The following is a 19141-nucleotide window of genomic DNA, read 5'->3' on the forward strand; positions in this document are numbered from 1 at the left end:
CCTGATTTACTTAACTGTAGCCTAAAAATGTTTGCAGCAAACAAAAGAACGGCAAACATGGGAACAGCACGAAACAGACCAGGCAAAACGAAAGTTCAGTGCACCTTGCCAATGAAAATATCAGCTTGGTTGCACTCCGAACAGAAGTCCGATAAGAAAAGAAAATGCTTTAAATAAATATTGCACTGCTGTTTTACTGTTTTCTTTTTTTTTTTGCAGAGGAACTCCGAAAAAAACTCCGAAGAACTTTCGAGCTCTTTCTAGCTCTCTCTATAAAATGCCGGCTGTGCTAGAAAGAGCGAGAAGATGCGAGAGAGTGTGCTTTGAATTCAGGGGCGTATCAAAAGGGTATCAGTTGAGATGTTGTTCCCTCACAAAGTTTTCGTGGCACAGGCTAAAAATTTAGCATATCACTTCAGTCGAAACACATTTTATATTTATGTTTTTGTTTTTTTGTTAGATCTAATAAAAATTAACCAGCTTTAATAAAATGCTGTACGAGAAGAAAGAATAAAAAAAAGGCACAAAAATGAACCCCCTTAAATGTTGCTGTTGACCCGCCCCTGATTGCGTTACTCTAGTGTGTGTGACCCGGCGTCGGTATAAAAAGCGTGCGTCGACGTCGACAGAGCACAGTCGAAATTCGAAAATTGTAGGGAGAAGTTAAAAGGAAAGCTCAAGGAGAAGTCAGAAAAAAAAAAATTCCTTTGTCTAGACAGGCTTGTGAACTAAAAAAAAAAAATAAAATATGTCGATTGTACCACTGTTGCACTTGGCCCGGGAGTTGGATCAAGATTACCGCAGCGACTGGGAACATTTGCTGGAGGATGACTTTGGATTTGGCGTCCATGCCCACGATCTGTTTCATCCGCGTCGTCTGATGTTGCCCTATGGTTCGCTGGGTCGTCGTCGCTTTTTGCCCTATGAGCGCAGCCATCATGGCCATGGCCACCATCATCAGTTGATGCCACGTCGTTCGTCGGGAGGTAAAAACTCCCTGCTGCCCGCGGTGGGCAAAGATGGCTTCCAGGTCTGCATGGATGTGTCCCAGTTCAAGCCCAATGAACTGACCGTCAAGGTGGTGGACAAGACCGTTGTGGTGGAGGGCAAGCACGAGGAGCGCGAGGATGGACACGGGATGATCCAGCGCCACTTCGTGCGCAAGTATACCCTGCCCAAGGACTTTGACCCGAACGATGTGGTCTCTACCGTCTCCTCCGACGGGGTGTTGACTCTCAAGGCTCCACCGCCGCCCAGCAAGGAGCAGGCCAAGTCGGAGCGCATTGTCCAGATCCAGCAAACTGGACCTGCCCATCTGAGCGTCAAGGCTCCCGAAACTTCCGAGGGAAAAGCCGAAAATGGCGGCGGCGAGAAAATGGAGACTGGCAAGTAAAGAGAGAGAGAGAGGGGTGCTGAAACCAAGATTCGCTGGCGAAGAATGAGAAGAAGAATTTAAAGGAGAAACGGGAGTGTTGCAGCGCTGCTCGGAGAGTGCAAGACTAAAAAGAAAACACCACAAACACACACCTATGGTATTACTCTCTCACAAACACACACACACATCATCATCACATCCTAGACTTAAGCGATTTTAAACTCCATTTATTATAACGAAAAAAAAAACATTTTAGTCTGTATTGTTAGGGTAAAAATTGGAGAATTCAATGCTCCCTTTGAGTTCATACTTTTTGTAACATGAACAGCCGCAACACTCGGAGGAATTTTGCATTTCATTTGTGAATAAAAGAAAAAATATACAGAAAAAAACAGCTGGCAGTTTTTGATTGTTTCCCCCTTTGGCTGCTCCTTCATTTTCCCAATCTGCAAAATTTGCATATCAGGTAAACTGGTTTTACTGGGTGTTGTTCTTTTTACAGATGGCTTATTCACCTTTTCCGCCTTTGTCCTTGATTTGCAGTGAAGGAAAAATTAAATGGTTCTAGTGATTTTTGTGATTTTTTAAGTTTTCTTAAACCAATTACAAATGCAACTATAACAAATAAAATATGAAAAAAAGGATTCAGTTGAAATAGAATAGATAATCCTTCGACATTTTCGAAATCGCCTTATGCAAAAATGTCATGAGTTTGCGTTTTCATTTATTTTATTTTGTAAATCCCAGGAATAAATTATATTTAATTGTTTTTTTTAAACCAATATGCCTCTGGTAATTTATAACTTCAGAGAAAACCAAAGAAGTAACAAGCCCCAATAAAAATACTTCTTTCAACTAATTTGATCAATTGTTTGCACATATTTATTTAAATATTTAATACATAATAAAAAATTTAGTTGCCCGTTTTTGTTTCTTATTGGGTTTTATGCTCGTAACTTGTAGCGATCATAAGTATTTACTGTTTATGCTATGTCTATATCTAAAACGGCTTTCATTCATATTTCTCAGCGGGGTCTTGAGATACAGATATATCCCGATTTCTTGGCTCCGTGGAGCTTTCGCTGTTAACCGCGAAAAAGCTTTTAGTGGTTGTCATGTTGCTGTTGTTGGTTTTATCTTAATTGTTGTTAAGTAAAAATGTTTTCTTTTTTTTTCTACTGCTGCGGCTGCTGTCAATATGTTTTTGCTTGCATTTATGCATGTTATGTATGTATATTCAATGACGCTTAATCACAGATCAATTTTTTAAAATTTCATTTGACTTAGAAGTTAAGAAACAAAACACACATCCTACACTTGGACTAAATAATTACTGTCTCTGGTTGGTTTTTGGGCTTTTTGGTTTTGGACAACTTAGTGGACATACACATATGGGATCGGAGGCTGGATGATACACGAATACAGGATAAATTATACATCGATTTAGCGACTAAATCTAGATTCGCCAACTGCCTTGCTCTAAACATTACAATATTCTTTTCTCTTAAGTTTTGTCGTTTTGTTTTTTGTTTTAATCATTGCAGTCTCAAATTGTTTATGGGCTTTGCTATATAAAGAGGAGAACATAGGGATTGTTTGGCCGCCGGCCACGATCTGGCTTTTAAAGCCCCTTGGTGTGCGGTATAAAAAATAGTATTTCGTTTTTTACGTTCTATGTGGATCTCGGGGTCTCCGTCGACCAGCGGGGTGAATACTTGAGAGCAGAGGGTCAAAGGTTAAGAGGGCAGAGAGAGAGAGAGAGAGAGAGCGCGCAGATCATAGTGGATCACATCCGACCAGGACTAGTCCCTCACTTCTGGATGAGACTTTCGCAGCTGCTGCTGAGATTTGGCAACGACTTGAAACTGAGCCGCGATCGATCCATGTGCGCATCCGAGGCACCATGTCCCCTGCTGCTGCTCCTGCTGCTGCTAACCTTATTCACGCCTCTGTCGAAGGAGGAGGAGTTGACCAGCGGGTGCGGATGCGGATGCTTCTGTTGACTGGCATAGGCGGCAGGTGGCGATAGCGGCGATGTGGGCAGATCGATATCCAGCACGGTATCCGTCTCGACGGGTTTCAGCTTGGGATCCGAGTAGCGGCGCAGCTCCTCCTTCGACTGCTGGCCACCCAAACAGTCGGTGGTGCAGCAGCCAATGGGCAAGTCCACGCCCATCATGCCCGAATGGCGGTAGTCGATCTTTGGCGGTGTGCTGTAATCGTACGGATGCACGGCAGTGTCCGGACCCACGCTGGTCTGGTCGCTCAGCACATCGCGGTTCTCCAGAAAGATGGACGAGTTGGAGTAGCGCTTTGTCTGGTGCGGCTTGTACACGAATCCACCGAGTCCATTGGCCACCGCATGCGACACTCCGGAGCTGATCGAGGGCGCCTTGTGTTCGCCACTGCCTGCAAACAAAAGTTTCGCTGATGAGTAAAATGCAGGAATATAATACAATATAATATAATAATAGGCAGTCAAAACTGTAAAATGTTTTTTTTTTCAGTGACTTGTAGGGCTGCCCATCGGTGATCCTCCACTCACCACTGAAGCTGCTTAGCTGCAGGGCATGCTCGCGACCTGTGTCCGTGGAGATGCCGCTGGCACTGAGATCCTGCCGTGATCCGGCACACAGATCCGTGGCCGAGCCGCGACTAGAGCCCTCCGAGTGCTCCAGCACGTTGTGTATGGAGTCGTGGAAGGGTGTCATGCTGCCCGATCCCTGCGGGCAGGGCCGGAATGAGGAGATCTGAGAGACGACGTCGTCGAGGGCCCAGTCACGGTCGTAATTGTGCTGTGACTGCGAGCACTCGATGTTGGCGGCCACCGCCACCTGACCCAGTTGCTGGCCGCCTTGCTGCATCTGCTGGTGCCGCTGATGGCCATGACCATCCTCCGTTTGCGTGCACGCACTGCTACTGCTGTGGGGCACCTCCAGTTCAGCGGCCAGCTGCAGCATATGATGCGGCGAAGCATTCAACAGTCGCTGCATCTGCTGGTGTAAGCCCAATCCCGCACCGCCGCCTCCGTTCTCCATGGACGCACAGCTAGCTTCGTGGGCACAGTGTCCTCCGGCCGCACCGCCGGCATTGATCTCCACCGCTCCGCTGGCCGATCCGGCATGAGCCAGCGGCTCGCTGAAGTGCTGATGATGGGCGGCCACTGGGGATGGCGGTGCCAAGGGATGGATCTTTTCCGGGGCATTCTGAATCAGCAGAATTCTGCAAAAGATAAATTAGATGGTCAGTCAGCATATTTTCCTGAATTCAAAATCAATTTTTTATTTGAAAGCCGTAAGATTCTTATTAAGAACCACTGACAAAATCGGATATAATTAATTTTTTGCATTATTTTGGATTGTCAATTCTTAATGCAATTTAAACAAAGCATTAGGTCATTCATTGCCACATTGCCCCTTAGTCAGATATAATTGATTTTTTCTGATAAAATGCTTTAAATGATTTCATCATTTAATTTATTAGTGACTCAAAATTATTGTATTTCCCCCTCAACTTAAATGGAGGAAAATTAAATCTCACTATAGAATAGTTAAAAGTTAAGTTTCCCTAATAAATGATAAAATACCTAACTTAAAATTTGTTTATAAATTTAATATCAAAGTTTACTAATATAAACACGTAACTATAACATTAATCATTATTTAAATTGCATTTAATTACAGATTACTCGTTTACTACTTTAGTAAACATTGATTTACAACTTGTCGAAAAATGTTAAATCAAATAGCGGAGTGCAAAGCAAATATAACATTAATTTTTCAAAAGATTTTTAATTGTTTATGTGCGAGTGTTCACTATTTAAGATTTACAAGGAACAAACAATGTAAGCAATCTAATAAATAACATCCAAATCTGGCATATGAAAGCATCTGCTATATTAATCACGAACGCATACGAACACATTTCCAATTAAATATCCGACTACTAATAACAAGACTTTAAACAATGGGCTCATTCAAATGGATAATTTGGATTTCTATAATAATTTATGATTGTCTCCGCTAAACAGAAATGCGATTTTTCTTTGTCTGTTGCACACAAAGCGAAATAAAACATCAATCGTTTGTATGGGATAAAATAATAGAAAAATTATGGATCATTGTTGCCTATGATTCCGTTGATTTTATTTAAAAAAAAAACCTACACTAATTATATTCACAAAGCGCATAACAGAATACTTTACACATTTTTAGGATTTGAAAGAGAATAGTTTATAGAAAATGTATACATAATGTATAATTTTAACTAATGTTCGACTATGGTTTTTGAATATAAGGAATTTTATTATTAGTAAGACCTATTGTTTGTATTATATGTATTGTTTGTTTGTATTATATCTAACTGCAATCTGACTATATTATCTAATTGCAATCTTAAGTTTAAACATTTAATTATTTAATTCTTGTTCCCAGCTAATTCTAATCTAAAATTTCTGCTGAATGAGCCTAATATGATTCCTTCCATTAACATTTTCGAATATAAAATCGTATAAGCCATGATCTTAACCTGTTGCGTGCCTTCCAGCGGTGGCAAAGATGCAGATACGCCTTGCACTGGATGTACATGAAGACTATTCCGCCGGTAAGGCCCACGGTGACAACGGCCAGTTTCGTCCAGAAGGGCCAATCTGAAATGGCGAGGGAAATGGTAATTAGAATCCGTTAAGAGTAAACAGTTGCTATAATAACAGCCCAAGTTCAGGCAGGTCAAGCAAGCAATTATATAATTACGGCTTTCGCTGAGCGGTTATTTGACCTGCCCGAACTTGAGACTCGAGTACTAACACCCCGCACCTATTAGGCCACGTTGGACATCGTCGGCGGCCCGCTCGATAAGCACACACAGCGACCAGATGACGCACAGGGCGGCGGCACAATGGAACAGCACGGAGCAGCACAATCGCCGCCTTTCAATGCCAGAGATGTCAAGGCTGCGCCACTGCAATTGCCAATGCAATTGCAATACCCACCCATCCCATCCGAATTCAATCCAATCCGATTCAATTCAATTCAATTCGATTCCAATCCAACCGCAATCCAATCGATTCCGAAGCCAAACAATGCAAAGACAATAAAAATTAAATTAGCTTAATTTCGACTTTCGGTAATGAAATGTGTGAAATGTGACAATTGCGAAGAACGACGCACCTCGTTGAAGGGCTTGATCTTGGTGTGCATGATGAAGGGGAACTTGCAGAGCTCGCACGAGTTCGTCTCGGAGGCGGTGAGCCACTGCTGCAGGCAGGCCTGGTGCACGTACTTCAGACTCCCGGAGCAGTAGCACGGCGTGAGCAGCGGGTTCTGCGGATCACTCTCGCAGTGGCAGATGCGGCAGATGTCGCCGCTGTTTTGGGAGGCCTGGCTGCTACCCGAACCGAATCTGGAATAGATTAGACGGAGGATTAGATTCATCTTAAAGCACATTATTCAATTTGATAATTTTTAACTAAAAGCTGACAGCACAAATCAATTAAAATGCATTTAAAGCTCTATTTTGTTAAGTTATAGAGTTATAGTACGGATCTAAAGTCCTCATTCGTTCACAAATCATTTGCTATGCATTACACTTAAACTTATAATAAAATGATATAACATTTGGTTTTTCTATATTTCTTGCATGATTATAAATGCGATGTTTTAAAAAAGAGAACAAAAAATATTCCCAAGATATCGCACAAATATTTGAACATTTACAATACAGAATCACAGATCTGTAGATAAAGAAAGCAATTCAGACAAATAGTTATAAATGTCAATAAAAAAATGTGAAAATTAGGTCATCGTGTTGTGTGACGTCTCTCGATCTCATAACTGAAATTTGAGGCTATTTCGTGCGCGTTTAGGTATAATTGTGGCTTAGAATGTTAACTTTTTCGTCAGCAACTCTGGACGCAACACGAAAGCAGTAAATCAAATAAACTGTCAGAAATCAAATAGTAAAATAGAGAGCCTTTTCACCCAAATTTTGTGTTTATTAAAACCATTAGTATCCATGCATGCTGAAAACCATTAATCAATTCCAATCGATGCAGATAATGAGATGTAATTGAATTATTACATCATTATTTATGGGAAAATCGATTGAAATTACTAACTAGCTAGCTATAACAAACGCAGTCAATGAATATGTATTATTCGTCGTATGGACAATGCAATTATTCTTACTATTCCCGCTGTAATCAAAACACCAATTAAAAATATAATCGAATTAGGCAAGTCATCAAATGTGTGATAATCGTGTAAACTGAGTACAGCACTTATCCTAACGACATTTTTAATTTTCTTAAACTAATAGTTAATATACTTTGAGTCAGTATGAAATCACATAATGCATGATGCCATCCACATTTTTCATTAATTATTAAGCATGAATTTAAATAAATGATAAGGCAGATGCAGTTTGATGCAAGTGAAATTTAAAAGAAGTCATTGACATTTGTTGATTTAATGGGATGTGAAGCGTGGGCGAAAATGAGTGTATACATTGAATCAATGATTCAGTCGTATTTATCAGACTTTTTACAAACACCCAATCTCATGTTCTTATGTTGAATGTATGTACATATTGAGATTTATATGTTAAACACAATAAAAGTTAGTTCACTAATCCACCTAATAAAGTCCAATCTTAAACGTATCATAAAATAAGTTTACACATCAATTTATTTATATTTATTTTATATTTTTGTAAATTAAGACACAAGAATTTTAATGATTACGTTTATTTAAAAAAAACTTTGAAACGTTTTGTAAACAATTAGTTTACCAACTATTAACTATTTGAAATTATTAAATCGATTATTAATTTTATTACAACTTTTCCTCTAATTAAGTATTTTCACAAAATATTGTAAACATTTTTAAACGGATTTCTTTAATAAACGCAGCAGTTTTGTTTCGTTTTGCTATTTTTCAAAAAGTGTTTAAATTTCTTTTCAATTTAGAAAAATTAAATTTCTTGGTACATACAGTGTTTACTCGGTTTTATTAAAATAGATGGACACTTCCAAGAAAATAAACATTCAAGAATTTTGGGTTTTCAATGTGACGGGTAAACATTAAAGAGCTGATACACTTTGGCCGCAAACAGTTATTCAGCTTTAAAAAATAAATCAATTTCTTAGAAAAAAATATAGCTGTGAAAATCCGGTTTGCGATTATCACTAGAGAACAAAATCGAATATTGTTTGTTGTTGCATTTACCAGCTATATCCAGCTGTGAGCAAATGCATATTTTTATGGAGAACGATTAGATGTATACTGTGAGAAACTAATTCTTTCGCCATAAAAAGTGAGGATTCACTTTCGCACCCCTCCCCAAATAGTACATAAATATCAATTAAGTTGTGATGTGGTTCCCTTTGGACTGCGGCAATCTGGTGCTGGTTTATGGCGCAGGCAATTAGCTCCGCTGGCCGCCCTATCATTATGGCTGGCAAACGCCCACTCAGCACCTGCGAGGGGTTTTTTTTGGGGGAGGAGTGCGGAGGAGGCAGCCCGTGTTTCTAATCAAACTAGCGAGCAGTGGATGGTGAAAAACTTTTACTTTCTACCTCAATGCACGGGAGAAAACGTCGATATTTGGAAAGTGTTTCGAACAGAAAATATTTTCAAAAATATTACATGAATAAAATGCTCAATACGTCAAAAGCCTATTTAATAATGTTTAACTTTAAACTTCTATAACTCTTTTTACTTTTTTTAATTTTTAAAAGCGATTGAAATGTAACGTTTTGAATATTTTATAGCTATATTGTGAGATTATTAATAAACTGTCAATATTTTATTGATATATTCTGAGATTAATAATAAACTGTTATATATTTTGAACTGTTATATATATACATTACATTTTAATCGCTTTTAAAAATCTTTTTTAAATCTTACTGATTTTAGGTAATTGTTTAACTAGTTTAATATTTTTTTACCAAATTGAAATTAATTTAAGTAATAAATTTAAATTATGTGTCGTAAATAGAGAGTTTTAGTTGCCAAATTGATGATAAAGATTTGAAATACTAAGCTCTTTTTCTAGGGACAAAAAGTAAATTGTTGTTAGGAGAAGTATCTGATTGATGACTTATATCCCTAATTTTAGCTTCAGTGTACTATGTACCCCCGCAAGTCTGCACTATCTCGGGTACCTCTGTACTTGTGTGTGTGCCTGTCTGTCTCTGTATCCTTTTCAGAGTTCAGGCAGTCAGTGCGTGATTGAGGCGAAGGACAGGCCACTCAAAGGGTCTGCCAGCACATTTGTTGTGGCTGTCGACATGGTCATGGACATGGACATGGAACTGGACACGTCCTCTTCACTCCTACCATGTTTTTTTGGGCCAATCGACTGGCCTTGGATCGATGGAGCGCGTTTGTGGCCTACACCGCAGAAAGAGGTTCATAAAGTACACAACCGCAAGTACACATGCTTGTCTATTCCCGGGATGGCTAGCGTTATCCTTTCTGGGCGCTTCTAAGAAGTTAAGGACATGCGTAAGTCGCAAGTTTTACGACTTCATTAGACGGCAGACAGTCGCCGGTTGGCCATTTCCACACCTCTTGGAGCCACTCAACCGAAACAGCCTTATGACTTGGCATTTATGGGTCTTTGGGGAAGACAAGTTGCCTGCTCGACATTGAACACAACAAATTTCAACTCAATTAGAACGGAAATGTCGATTCCAATCCATAAATACACGCTGTACATATGTAAATTCCAGTCGATCACAAAAACAGAACCTCTCGCAAAGATTTCTCACATTATTGATCGGCCTTTTTGTTTGTTTTGTTTGTTTTTGCCCTCCACAATTTGATTAAGCGATATCAAAGGGTATATATTGTATACATACACACATACCAAACGCTATCGCATTACCAGGTGAAAGAGAGAACGCGAGACAGGTGCTTTATTTCAGCGAAACTACAAATAAAAAAACGTTTTCGCTCTCGAGTTTAGGGTTTCAAGTGCAAGCTGCAGTTAAGCATTCAGTGCTCATTATACCATTTTTTTTAATGGCATTTGTTGCCCCTGATAAAGTGCTTCCGTTGGAAATCAGTAAGTTCCGCGAAATTCAACTTTTCGGAATCCAAATATTTTTGGTCGTTAATCTGATGAGAATTTCCAAATTTCTTATCAATGAAAAATGTATTTAAATGATGACTAGTTCCCTCTTATAAACTACGTATTAGAGCTACTAAAAAAACCGAACAATAAAGAGGGGATTACTTCTCTCCGTGAATGAAAAATTTATTTTAATGATGACTAGTTCCCTCTTTTAATCTACGCATTAGAGCTACTTAAAAACCCGAACAATAAAAAGAGGATTACTTCTTTCCGTGAAATGGACTTTTAAAATCTTTGGGCTAAAATAAATTAAATCAAATATACGTTAAAGTCAAAAAAGGGTGAAAAATCTTTTTTTGGGCATTTAAAAAATTTAGAAATTATATAATTCAGAAAATCATGTTGATAGGTATTGACTTAAGTACTTCTGAATGATTCAAAAAAACTAAGTTTATTATTCTATTCTGTCCAACATAAGGTTTGACCCAAAAAGAGAGCATTATAGCATAATAATTCAAGGGTCGGTCGGTTGGGGATTCAGCTTTGAGTCGTTTTATATCCAGGGCTCTTTATGTTTTTTGCGAAAGATTTAAGTGTTTTGAGCACTTGATTCCCCGCCGTGCCCTCTTTTAATTACAACTAAATTAGCGCATTTTAATAAATTCCACAAAAACACAACGAAACAGGGCACGCCCTCTCTTTCTCCCTGGGACCAGACCAGATGAAGCAAGTAATCTTCACATGGCGCAAAAAACCGGGTGAGTCCGGCGGATTTGGAGGGGTACGGATGGAGAAATCGGAGTCAGCCGGGGTCCAATTCAACTGTTTTGCGCTTTGTTTTCGCTGCTCCGCTTTGTTCCAAAGCTTTTTTCGATATTTTGCGCATTATTTTTTTGTGTGCTGTGTAAAACTTATTTTTAAGTCGCAACTGGTTTAAGTTCGAGGCAATAAATGCTAAAGTTATACCCGATGGGGGCTCCAAATATGCACGATTCGCCTTTGTTTGCAAAAACCTATGCGAACTGCGGGTTGCCAACACTTGGGAAAAGCCGCTTCTTATCAGTGGTACATTTTCCGCCTCGCTCCATTTTACATTTTCATTATACTTGGCAAATATTTGATCGTAATTGCCCAAGCCGCCACACATAAACAGCAACAAAGCCAATGTTTATTTAACAACGACACCTGAAATAACAAAAACACCATCCACAGACACATTTACACACTCCGATGACAGATTAGATTTGCAATGGTCGACGGATGATAAGCCTCATCAGGGTGTTATCTAGGGTGTTGACTGGTCCGTATAAATTATATATAAGTACATTCACAAATATTTTTAAAGCATGGCAAACGTAAAACATATATTTGTGTACATTAAAAATACACATTTCATATTGGTGCACACGAAAGCAATTGATAACTGGTTATCAACTGGCAAAATTAAAATAAATTGCTTGTTATAAATAAACATTTTAAATGGGATATAAAAAAAAACATATTTTAAATATGTATTGGTCATTTGTTTATTTTGATCTGCATATAAATACATTTAGAAATTATTTTTAGACATTTGTTTATTGAAGAGAATGTCACAATCAAATAAACAAGGAAACTATTTAACAAAACATATTTATATTATTTTTCAAATGAAAAAACAAAATTTTAATATTTGCGAAAGTTAGCATGCCCGATTTTTAATAAAGATTTAATTTGCCTTAGTAAAATATTTAAATTCGAAGTCATTGCCCCGCAATCTTGTCGGATTGAATTATAAATAAATCGCGAGTAATTTATAAATTGTCAAACAGATAACAACAGGCGCCGGTGCTTTGTGTCAAGACCTGACACTTGCCCAGCATCGTTCATCCCATATTTGCATTTTAATAGGCTTAGAACAAGTATGGTAAGTGCAAGTCAATGTTGTTAAGTGATGCTTAATGGTTGTAATTAACTGGCGTTGAGTATGGATTATAAAGATTAAGATCGAAACTGCTTGTAGTGCGCATAAAATTAAAATGAAATATGTATTTCAATTGGAACAGACAAAAGTGCTATCGTCTTGGGATGAATCATTTTCAGCTTTAGAGAAGTACATTTTCGGTTTTGCTCAATGGCTTATCTTATCTGCTTTTGGCTTTTTCTTGGGGGTGGTGTTATGATCAAAGTATGGACAGCTGGATTTGGGTATTGTGAGCCAATAACAGACTCTACTTTTTAGCAATTATCAGTGCGTAGTCTGCGTTGCGAATTAAAATTATTTTATTATTATTTTCCCAAGCGACAGACTATCAAAGATTTAAATCATGTCCGTTTCCTGGCTATAAATAAACAATGTTGTCCATTGCCAAGAAGAATGGCAACCATCCCACGATTTTTCAATTGCGTGCTTGCACTTGTTTTGTTTTTCTTTTGTGTGGTGTACTTGAATAATTTATAGGGTTCTCTTTTTTTTTTTTTTTTCTTTCGGCCATGTCAAGGGCATTTAAGACCTCAATAAAAAAACAAAAATTAAAACTCACCTGACATTTGCATAGTGCTGGCCCGAGTTCCAGTCCACATGCTCGATATCCGACGAGGTTTTGGCGTTGTCGCAAGGCATTTTGTTCGTAGCTCTCTCTCTCTGTGAACTAAATTTCAGGGTATTGCATAGTCGTTGCGATCCGGCTCCTCTATTCGAAGAGGGGTTTTCAACCCCAAAAAGGGGGGCCTTTGTCTTTTATGCTTGTAGTCTTGCGCTTTTGTTATGATTCTCCGCTGGTTATTTGTTTATTTCCAACGATAAGCAGAGGCTGTCGCCCGTCTTTATTTTTAGCGACCCTGTTGGCAGGGGCTACTTCGATTTTTTGCACAATGTAAACCGAATCTATTGCACTTTTATTTTCCTTTCCTTTATTTTTCCTTTCAACGCCAACGAACTTCTGGCCGTGCGTTTGTTTGTGTTGGTAGGTCTATTATTATATATTTTTGCATATGAGCGACGAACGGCGACGTGAACGTTGTAGACTTATGTTTTTTACCCAGCACCGCGTCCCGTAACTACTCTACGCCTTATATATATATTTTTAAGAATTACACATATATTTTATGTATTTTAACAAATTAAACACGGAGACATATTCCTTCCCGACTTTCATTTTCCGACGCGACAAGCAGTGTGTAGGGATGACAAGCAGTGTATAGGGATGGGAAAACATCGATGCCAACATCGATTGGTCGGGTGGTTGAGAACTTCGGTGGTTGAGAACTTAGCTATTCGATAGTTAGCCGATGTTTTTTCCCACCCACTCCCTACCTAAAAAACCGTTGGGATTATGTGAAAATGTGAAACTACTACCGAAAACAGCTGACCTGAACAGCTGTGGCGTATTAAAACCTATACAAAGGCAACATTTTTTGTATGTTTTGATGAGTCACAGCTGCTGAGATCACCTGTTATGGAATGGTGGAAGTGCTCTGTGGGAATTAAACTTATCGATACATCGATAACGTAAAACTTGTGGTCACGTTAGTAACGTATTTTTTGCAGGAAAAGTAATTCCAAATTAGGCAGCATTGCAAAATGAGCCTATTATAGGCTGACCAACGCCCCAAACGGAATTTTTTCAAAACTAATAACACTACTTTTACACTAAATAAACATTGTCGAAAACAAAAAATACCTATTTTTAATATGAAAGCAATTGAAAGTTTTAACATATGTTATTAACTGATAATCTTAGATTTTCCAAATTATATAGAACACCAGATAGTTAAAGCACGACACATCGTTATTAAATTTAGTATAGGTCACCCAGTAGTGTCAGAATTAAATTAAATATATGAAATACTTGATAATTATTAATGAATAATTTATTGCTTGGCAGCCATTAGATAACGATTTCAATTTAAAGACCGTAATATCCGGTTTTATTATAGGTTTTTTTTATTATACTTTTCCGTTAAATCCAATATTGACAATGACTACAAAAAGCAGATATTATGCTTGCCGATTTTTGATAACAAGGGGTCTATTCCGGATTCGTTACGCAAGTCTTGGACAAGAGTTACGATCATTCGCTGATGTTTATAACCATAAATAAAGGCGACACAAACTAAACTCTGAGGGATCGGATGGCGGGCGAGGTGCGGCGACCTACAAGGTGTAGATCGATTTGACGTTGGAGCCTTGCTTGACCATCGTGTCCTTGTGCAACTGGTATTGCAGCGAGTTGTTGCGTCCCAGGCGCAGGGCATCGCGCAGTTTGTGGCCAATCTCCAGGGCAGCTTCCTCGTTGTTGCCGTTTGCAGTCCAGATGGCTGAAAAGCAGGAGACGTTGAAGAAAGAAATTTAAAAACAATTTTAGGTGTGGAAACGTACATATCTTGTTGCTCTTGGCGCGAATGTTTACGACAGCACCACAAATCTGATCGGAGTGATCGAAGGCCTCGCCAATCAAGCAAAGCAGCTGCAAAAGAAATTCAGGTAGTTAGTCATGCAGAACACAATAGTGACCTTCTTGATGAAAATAGTATTTTTGTAAGCTAATGTTATATTATTAAAATATGTCTATTATCTCAAGCCATATTATTTTGTATATTTACCACATCAAGCCATAGGTTATCCAGGTCGCTCTTGGAGCTTTTGTTGAGGGTAATCACCCACCGACCGCCCTGCTTGTTGGCAGCATCCTCCCACATGGGACTGCATATAATAAGAGTAAATAATTAGACAATGACAATGACGACACTAAAGAGACAAGCCCAAACCCACCGAATATTCTTCTTAAAAAGCGAGTAGTCACTGCCCACTTTAATCTCTGATGGCGGCTTGATGTGGTTGTACAGACTCCAGAAGTCCTCGACGGTGTCGAAGCTGGTGATCTCGTTCTGCATGTCCTCCCAGGACTTGGATCGATCGTTTTCGAGGTACCACAGGGTCCACACGTTCATGAGCGGGTGTTTGAACAAATGCTCGGTGCGCACGGCATCGTCGCCAGCGGAGGCGGTGGTCGATGTAGTGCCTCCGACGGTCGGCTCACCAGCCTCCTGCGGATCCTCCTTGGGCTTGACATCCTTAACCTCGGCGATCTTTGCGGGGGCAGCAGCCGGAGTGGGTGGTTCCGGACGACCCTGCTCGGTGCTTGGGGCGCTGGTCTGCGGGGGAAGATAGCGGAAGAGATCGGGGGGATGTTCACGATTAGATTAGCTTGGCTTGGCGACAGGCGCACTGAGAGTATTACTTTGAACATGGACTTGGGATTGGCAAAGTTCTTCATTCTGTGAAAGTCGCTCTGCATGTTGGCGGCCGTGTTTTTGGATGCGTTTGATGGTAGGATCAGTTCCGGAGAGGATTCGGATTCGCCGTGATTCACTTGCCGCTCTCTCTGTCGTGGTGTTTGTGATAGTTGTGGTGGTGGTGGTGGTGCGTGTGTGTGTGCGAGAGAGCGAAGCTTTTGATTTCTGTTCGAGTGTGTGTGGATTTTGGATTGTTTCTTGATATCTTCCCTGCAGTTCGCTTTTTCCTTGTGTATTATTAACCAAAAAACTAAGTAATGATAATACAAAAATCTCGTTAAACTTGTATGTTGAGTGGGGTGTTTAGTATTGTGAGTATGTGAAGTATCCTGTTTCACTTTGGGGACTACTGGTAAGTAAAAAAAGAACAACTGTCCCTAGCGAACTCCGAATCGAAAGTGACGATGGAATTACAGCACACACACACACGCGCACGTATTTGACATAAAAACACAGATTGCCTGTTGAAAGAATTGGAATTGTTGATTTATATTTGAATTAAAGAGTTTTTTCTTGTATTGTTGCGGCTAAAATTCGAGTCTGCGAGTGCGAGTTCAAAGCAGCGGCGCGTTTAACTGAAAAAATTGAAAGAAAGGAGGTGGAAAGTGGAGTAGGAGAGATTAACCAACGGTTCTCGGGCTGCAATGGCCGACAAAATTATGATTTAACTGTTGTTCGCGACTGCTTAATTGCAGTAATTCACTCTTTTTTAATTTTTCGTCTCTCTGCTTCGCCTATTTATGTAGCAAAAAGAAACAGAAACCCACACACACACGCGAGCGATTTCTTGACAAATTCCAGCCACAGAGAGAAAGAGCGAGCGAGAGAGAGCAGCGAAAACGTGTGGTATGCAAATGGGAGAGAAGGATAGAGAGCGAGTGACCGCGGAAGCGAGATAGATTGACAGAGACAGAGAGAGCGATAGCTATGACGTAGACAACAGCGTGCAAGTATAATATTTAGCAATAATTGTGCGAGAAATTACGGCTGCTGATTTTGGGGATAAACGGGTGAACAATAATGAGATGAAGCCACGCCAACTGCACACTTTTTTCTGCTCGACTGTCTTGTGCAACAACCCTGTTTTTGTTGTTCCTGCCACGGCTCAGTCGAAATCGAAATCGAAACCATGCGGCTCGATTTTTCTCCTTTTCGCCTTACCTTCTCCGTCTCCAACACTACCATGATTTCGCTGTCGCTGTGTGGAATCCTTTTCTCTGTTACGCACTCGTACTGCGTAGGTTATTCGGCTTAATTATTATAAGAATTATTTAATTCTTTAATTAAGTTTGTGCTTTCGGTGGCCAGACACGGTGTGACCAGAGCCAGAAGGGTTTAATTTACCAAATTAAACCGAAATCTAGTACCGACAGGCACAGAGCAGCTATCAACCAATCGATAAAACAGCTCAGAGCTGGGCTGTCGCAGGCTGCTTGCTCTGAAACTTCGATGACCGTTAATTTAAAATAGTTGTCGTTGATTTAAAAATATGTAAGAGTTTTAACAAATCCTCTTAAATGGAATTAATTTTTAATGTGAAACTCAAATAAATAAGACAGATATTTTCTGTTCAGAAATGACTTGAAAAAAATTATATTAAAATGTGCTTATTAATAGATTGTGTGATAGAGGAACCTAGTCCAGTTAACATAATTTTCTTCTCATGGCTATTGTTATTTTTTACTAATAAACTAATAAATTAATCTTGCCAATTAAAGGAAAATTATAAACAAAATTAGTTCACTTTACTTTTACAATATTATACAAGAAGTTAAGGCAAAAAACTTTAAGTTCTAGGGGTATAAAGCATTCATTATAAATATAATCCTGAAAAGATTTTTTAGAAAAACACAAAGATAATTTAAAAAATTGATAAAACTTTAAGACAGTTTGGTATTAAAGTAAAAATAAAAGCGTATAATTTAAATAGAAAATATTAAAAAGAAACAGTAAAATTTCAATTTTGAACTTTTATTGGTCATGTAAAACCCAAAGGGATATTAAATTGTAGTTTTAGTAAACGTTAAATTTGATTGCTTCTTGTTGTGCCTTTGAAAAATCTTTTAGCTAAGTCGTTTAAATTACTAGCAGGGTTAAATTATTTCTTAGTCAATTATCTATTTTAATGAAGCGGTTTGAAAGAACTTCTTACTTCTTATTGTTCACACATAACTTTCAAATACTAAATAAATTGCTTCCATAGAGACACTTTGAATTATTAATTTAAAAACCATAAGGAAGTTAGATAGTCTGATAAAGTTTATCTTGGAGTTTGTCTCGAAAATATAAATGCAAATTTAATTGACATTTCATCTGTTTCCAACATCACGATCGCCATCAACAACAGCGTCAGCGTCATTTATCAAACGCAATTATTTGATATTTCAAAGGCAGCAAAAAATAACAATGTATTATAAATAATTATCAACCAATTTTAAGGCGGAGAGGCCCAAAAACCTGATTCTTGGTTGGAAATTAGGTCTTCGTTTTTATTTAGACTTGGCATCATCATTTGGAATTCAATAACAAAATAACAAACTTAAGTATGAATCAATGAGTTTTCCATATAATAAGACGCTAGTTTGTTTATTTGTTTTTAAAGCGGATTCCAGATATTGCCAGAATAATATAGTAAATTTATGAAGTGACAAAGTAACCAAATTACTTTAGCTAGAACTTTTACGTCAGAGTTTATGATTTTGCCACATAACGTATACTAACCTGTTAGTGAATCATAAATAAGCTAGAACCTTAGTTGTTTCTAAAGTTGTTTAGTATTTGGAACCACCTAAATTCTTTCTCGAGTTTGGCTCGCCTTTGTCTGCTTTAAAAATAGCCAAAAGACCCCAAAACAATGGGAAACACTCGGCAACAGATGATGATGATGATGATGATACTACTTATGAGGATGATGATGGCGATGATACTACCTAGATGATGTGGCGCTTTGGATACGCTTGACTTTCAAAATAGACTGTTGCAGTAGTCGCCATCCGAAGATTCAAGATGTTTACGGATTCAGCCTGGAACGTGAATCGGGCTTATTATTTAAATAGTTAAGTCATTTTGTAAACGAACAACTGCGCAGTTGCCCTTGTAAGCGCCTAATAAGCGGCTTTCAAGAGTTTGGCACGATTGCTGCTGCGAAAACCCTTCCCGAAACCCAAGATCCATGGTCTTTAATTACACTTGAACTGACATTTGACTTATTGAACTGACATTTGATCGCCTGGCCGAGTGACGTGAATACCCATCGCATCCTCTATTGAACTCACATCGCATCTAATTATGCAGCAGTCAATCGGACTTCAAGTGCTTGGCGCATGTCTAAATAAAAAACTTCCGCCGATCTACAGGAAACCCGGAGCCAAAGTTAAACCTAAAGCGCTAAAATTTGCATTAATTAAAAGT

At 38.8% G+C, this 19141-nt stretch overlaps 3 protein-coding genes across 8 annotated transcripts; 1 reads left to right on the forward strand and 2 right to left on the reverse strand.

The window, feature by feature from the left end:
* The first annotated feature begins 620 nt into the window (after positions 1–620).
* LOC108142566 (heat shock protein 27) lies at positions 621–1767 on the forward strand. Its single transcript, XM_017266516.2, has one exon. It carries the CDS (start codon positions 749–751, stop codon positions 1391–1393), a length of 645 nt encoding a protein of 214 aa, XP_017122005.1. The 5' UTR covers positions 621–748; the 3' UTR covers positions 1394–1767.
* A 464-nt stretch (positions 1768–2231) lies between these two features.
* Positions 2232–13615, reverse strand: LOC108142565. Of its 2 annotated transcripts, none has more exons than XM_017266515.2 (6): positions 12976–13615; positions 6544–6775; positions 6190–6334; positions 5903–6023; positions 3921–4597; positions 2232–3784 (listed from the first exon to the last, which is right to left on the reverse strand). In XM_017266515.2, exons 1-6 carry the CDS (start codon positions 13053–13055, stop codon positions 3186–3188), a joined length of 1854 nt encoding a protein of 617 aa, XP_017122004.1. In that variant the 5' UTR covers positions 13056–13615; the 3' UTR covers positions 2232–3185. The 2 variants fall into 2 exon arrangements, with proteins under 2 accessions (XP_017122004.1, XP_017122003.1); XM_017266514.2 differs by having other exon boundaries at positions 6181–6334.
* A 740-nt stretch (positions 13616–14355) lies between these two features.
* LOC108142796 (eukaryotic translation initiation factor 4E1) lies at positions 14356–17045 on the reverse strand. 5 transcript variants are annotated; one of them, XM_017266849.2, is made up of 6 exons: positions 16892–17045; positions 15676–15980; positions 15207–15589; positions 15038–15137; positions 14814–14901; positions 14356–14752 (listed from the first exon to the last, which is right to left on the reverse strand). In XM_017266849.2, the coding sequence occupies exons 2-6, from the start codon at positions 15730–15732 to the stop codon at positions 14589–14591; spliced, it is 792 nt and encodes a 263-aa protein (XP_017122338.1). In that variant the 5' UTR covers positions 15733–15980; positions 16892–17045; the 3' UTR covers positions 14356–14588. The 5 variants fall into 5 exon arrangements, with proteins under 5 accessions (XP_017122338.1, XP_017122336.1, XP_017122337.1 ...); XM_017266847.2 differs by having other exon boundaries at positions 15676–16191; XM_017266848.2 differs by lacking the exon at positions 16892–17045 and adding an exon at positions 16716–16731.
* Positions 17046–19141: the final 2096 nt, after the last annotated feature.

The sequence above is a fragment of the Drosophila elegans genome, unplaced genomic scaffold, assembly GCF_018152505.1.
Source record: "Drosophila elegans isolate 14027-0461.03 unplaced genomic scaffold, ASM1815250v1 contig_208, whole genome shotgun sequence".
Lineage (NCBI taxonomy): Eukaryota > Metazoa > Arthropoda > Insecta > Diptera > Drosophilidae > Drosophila > Drosophila elegans.

Coding starts and splice junctions, on each gene's coding strand:
- LOC108142565 (XM_017266514.2), bottom strand. CDS start 13,055: ATGCCTTGCGACAACGCCAAAACCTCGTCGGATATCGAGCATGTGGAC. Junction 6,776..12,975: donor CAGCACTATGCAAATGTCAG/GTGAGTTTTAAT, acceptor AATCTATTCCAG/ATTCGGTTCGGGTAGCAGCC. Junction 6,024..6,180: donor TGGCCTAATAGGTGCGGGGT/GTTAGTACTCGA, acceptor TCGCCATTTCAG/ATTGGCCCTTCTGGACGAAA.
- LOC108142566 (XM_017266516.2), top strand. CDS start 749: ATGTCGATTGTACCACTGTTGCACTTGGCCCGGGAGTTGGATCAAGAT.
- LOC108142796 (XM_017266849.2), bottom strand. CDS start 15,732: ATGCAGAGCGACTTTCACAGAATGAAGAACTTTGCCAATCCCAAGTCC. Junction 15,138..15,206: donor CTTTTTAAGAAGAATATTCG/GTGGGTTTGGGC, acceptor TATTATATGCAG/TCCCATGTGGGAGGATGCTG. Junction 14,902..15,037: donor ATAACCTATGGCTTGATGTG/GTAAATATACAA, acceptor TTTCTTTTGCAG/CTGCTTTGCTTGATTGGCGA.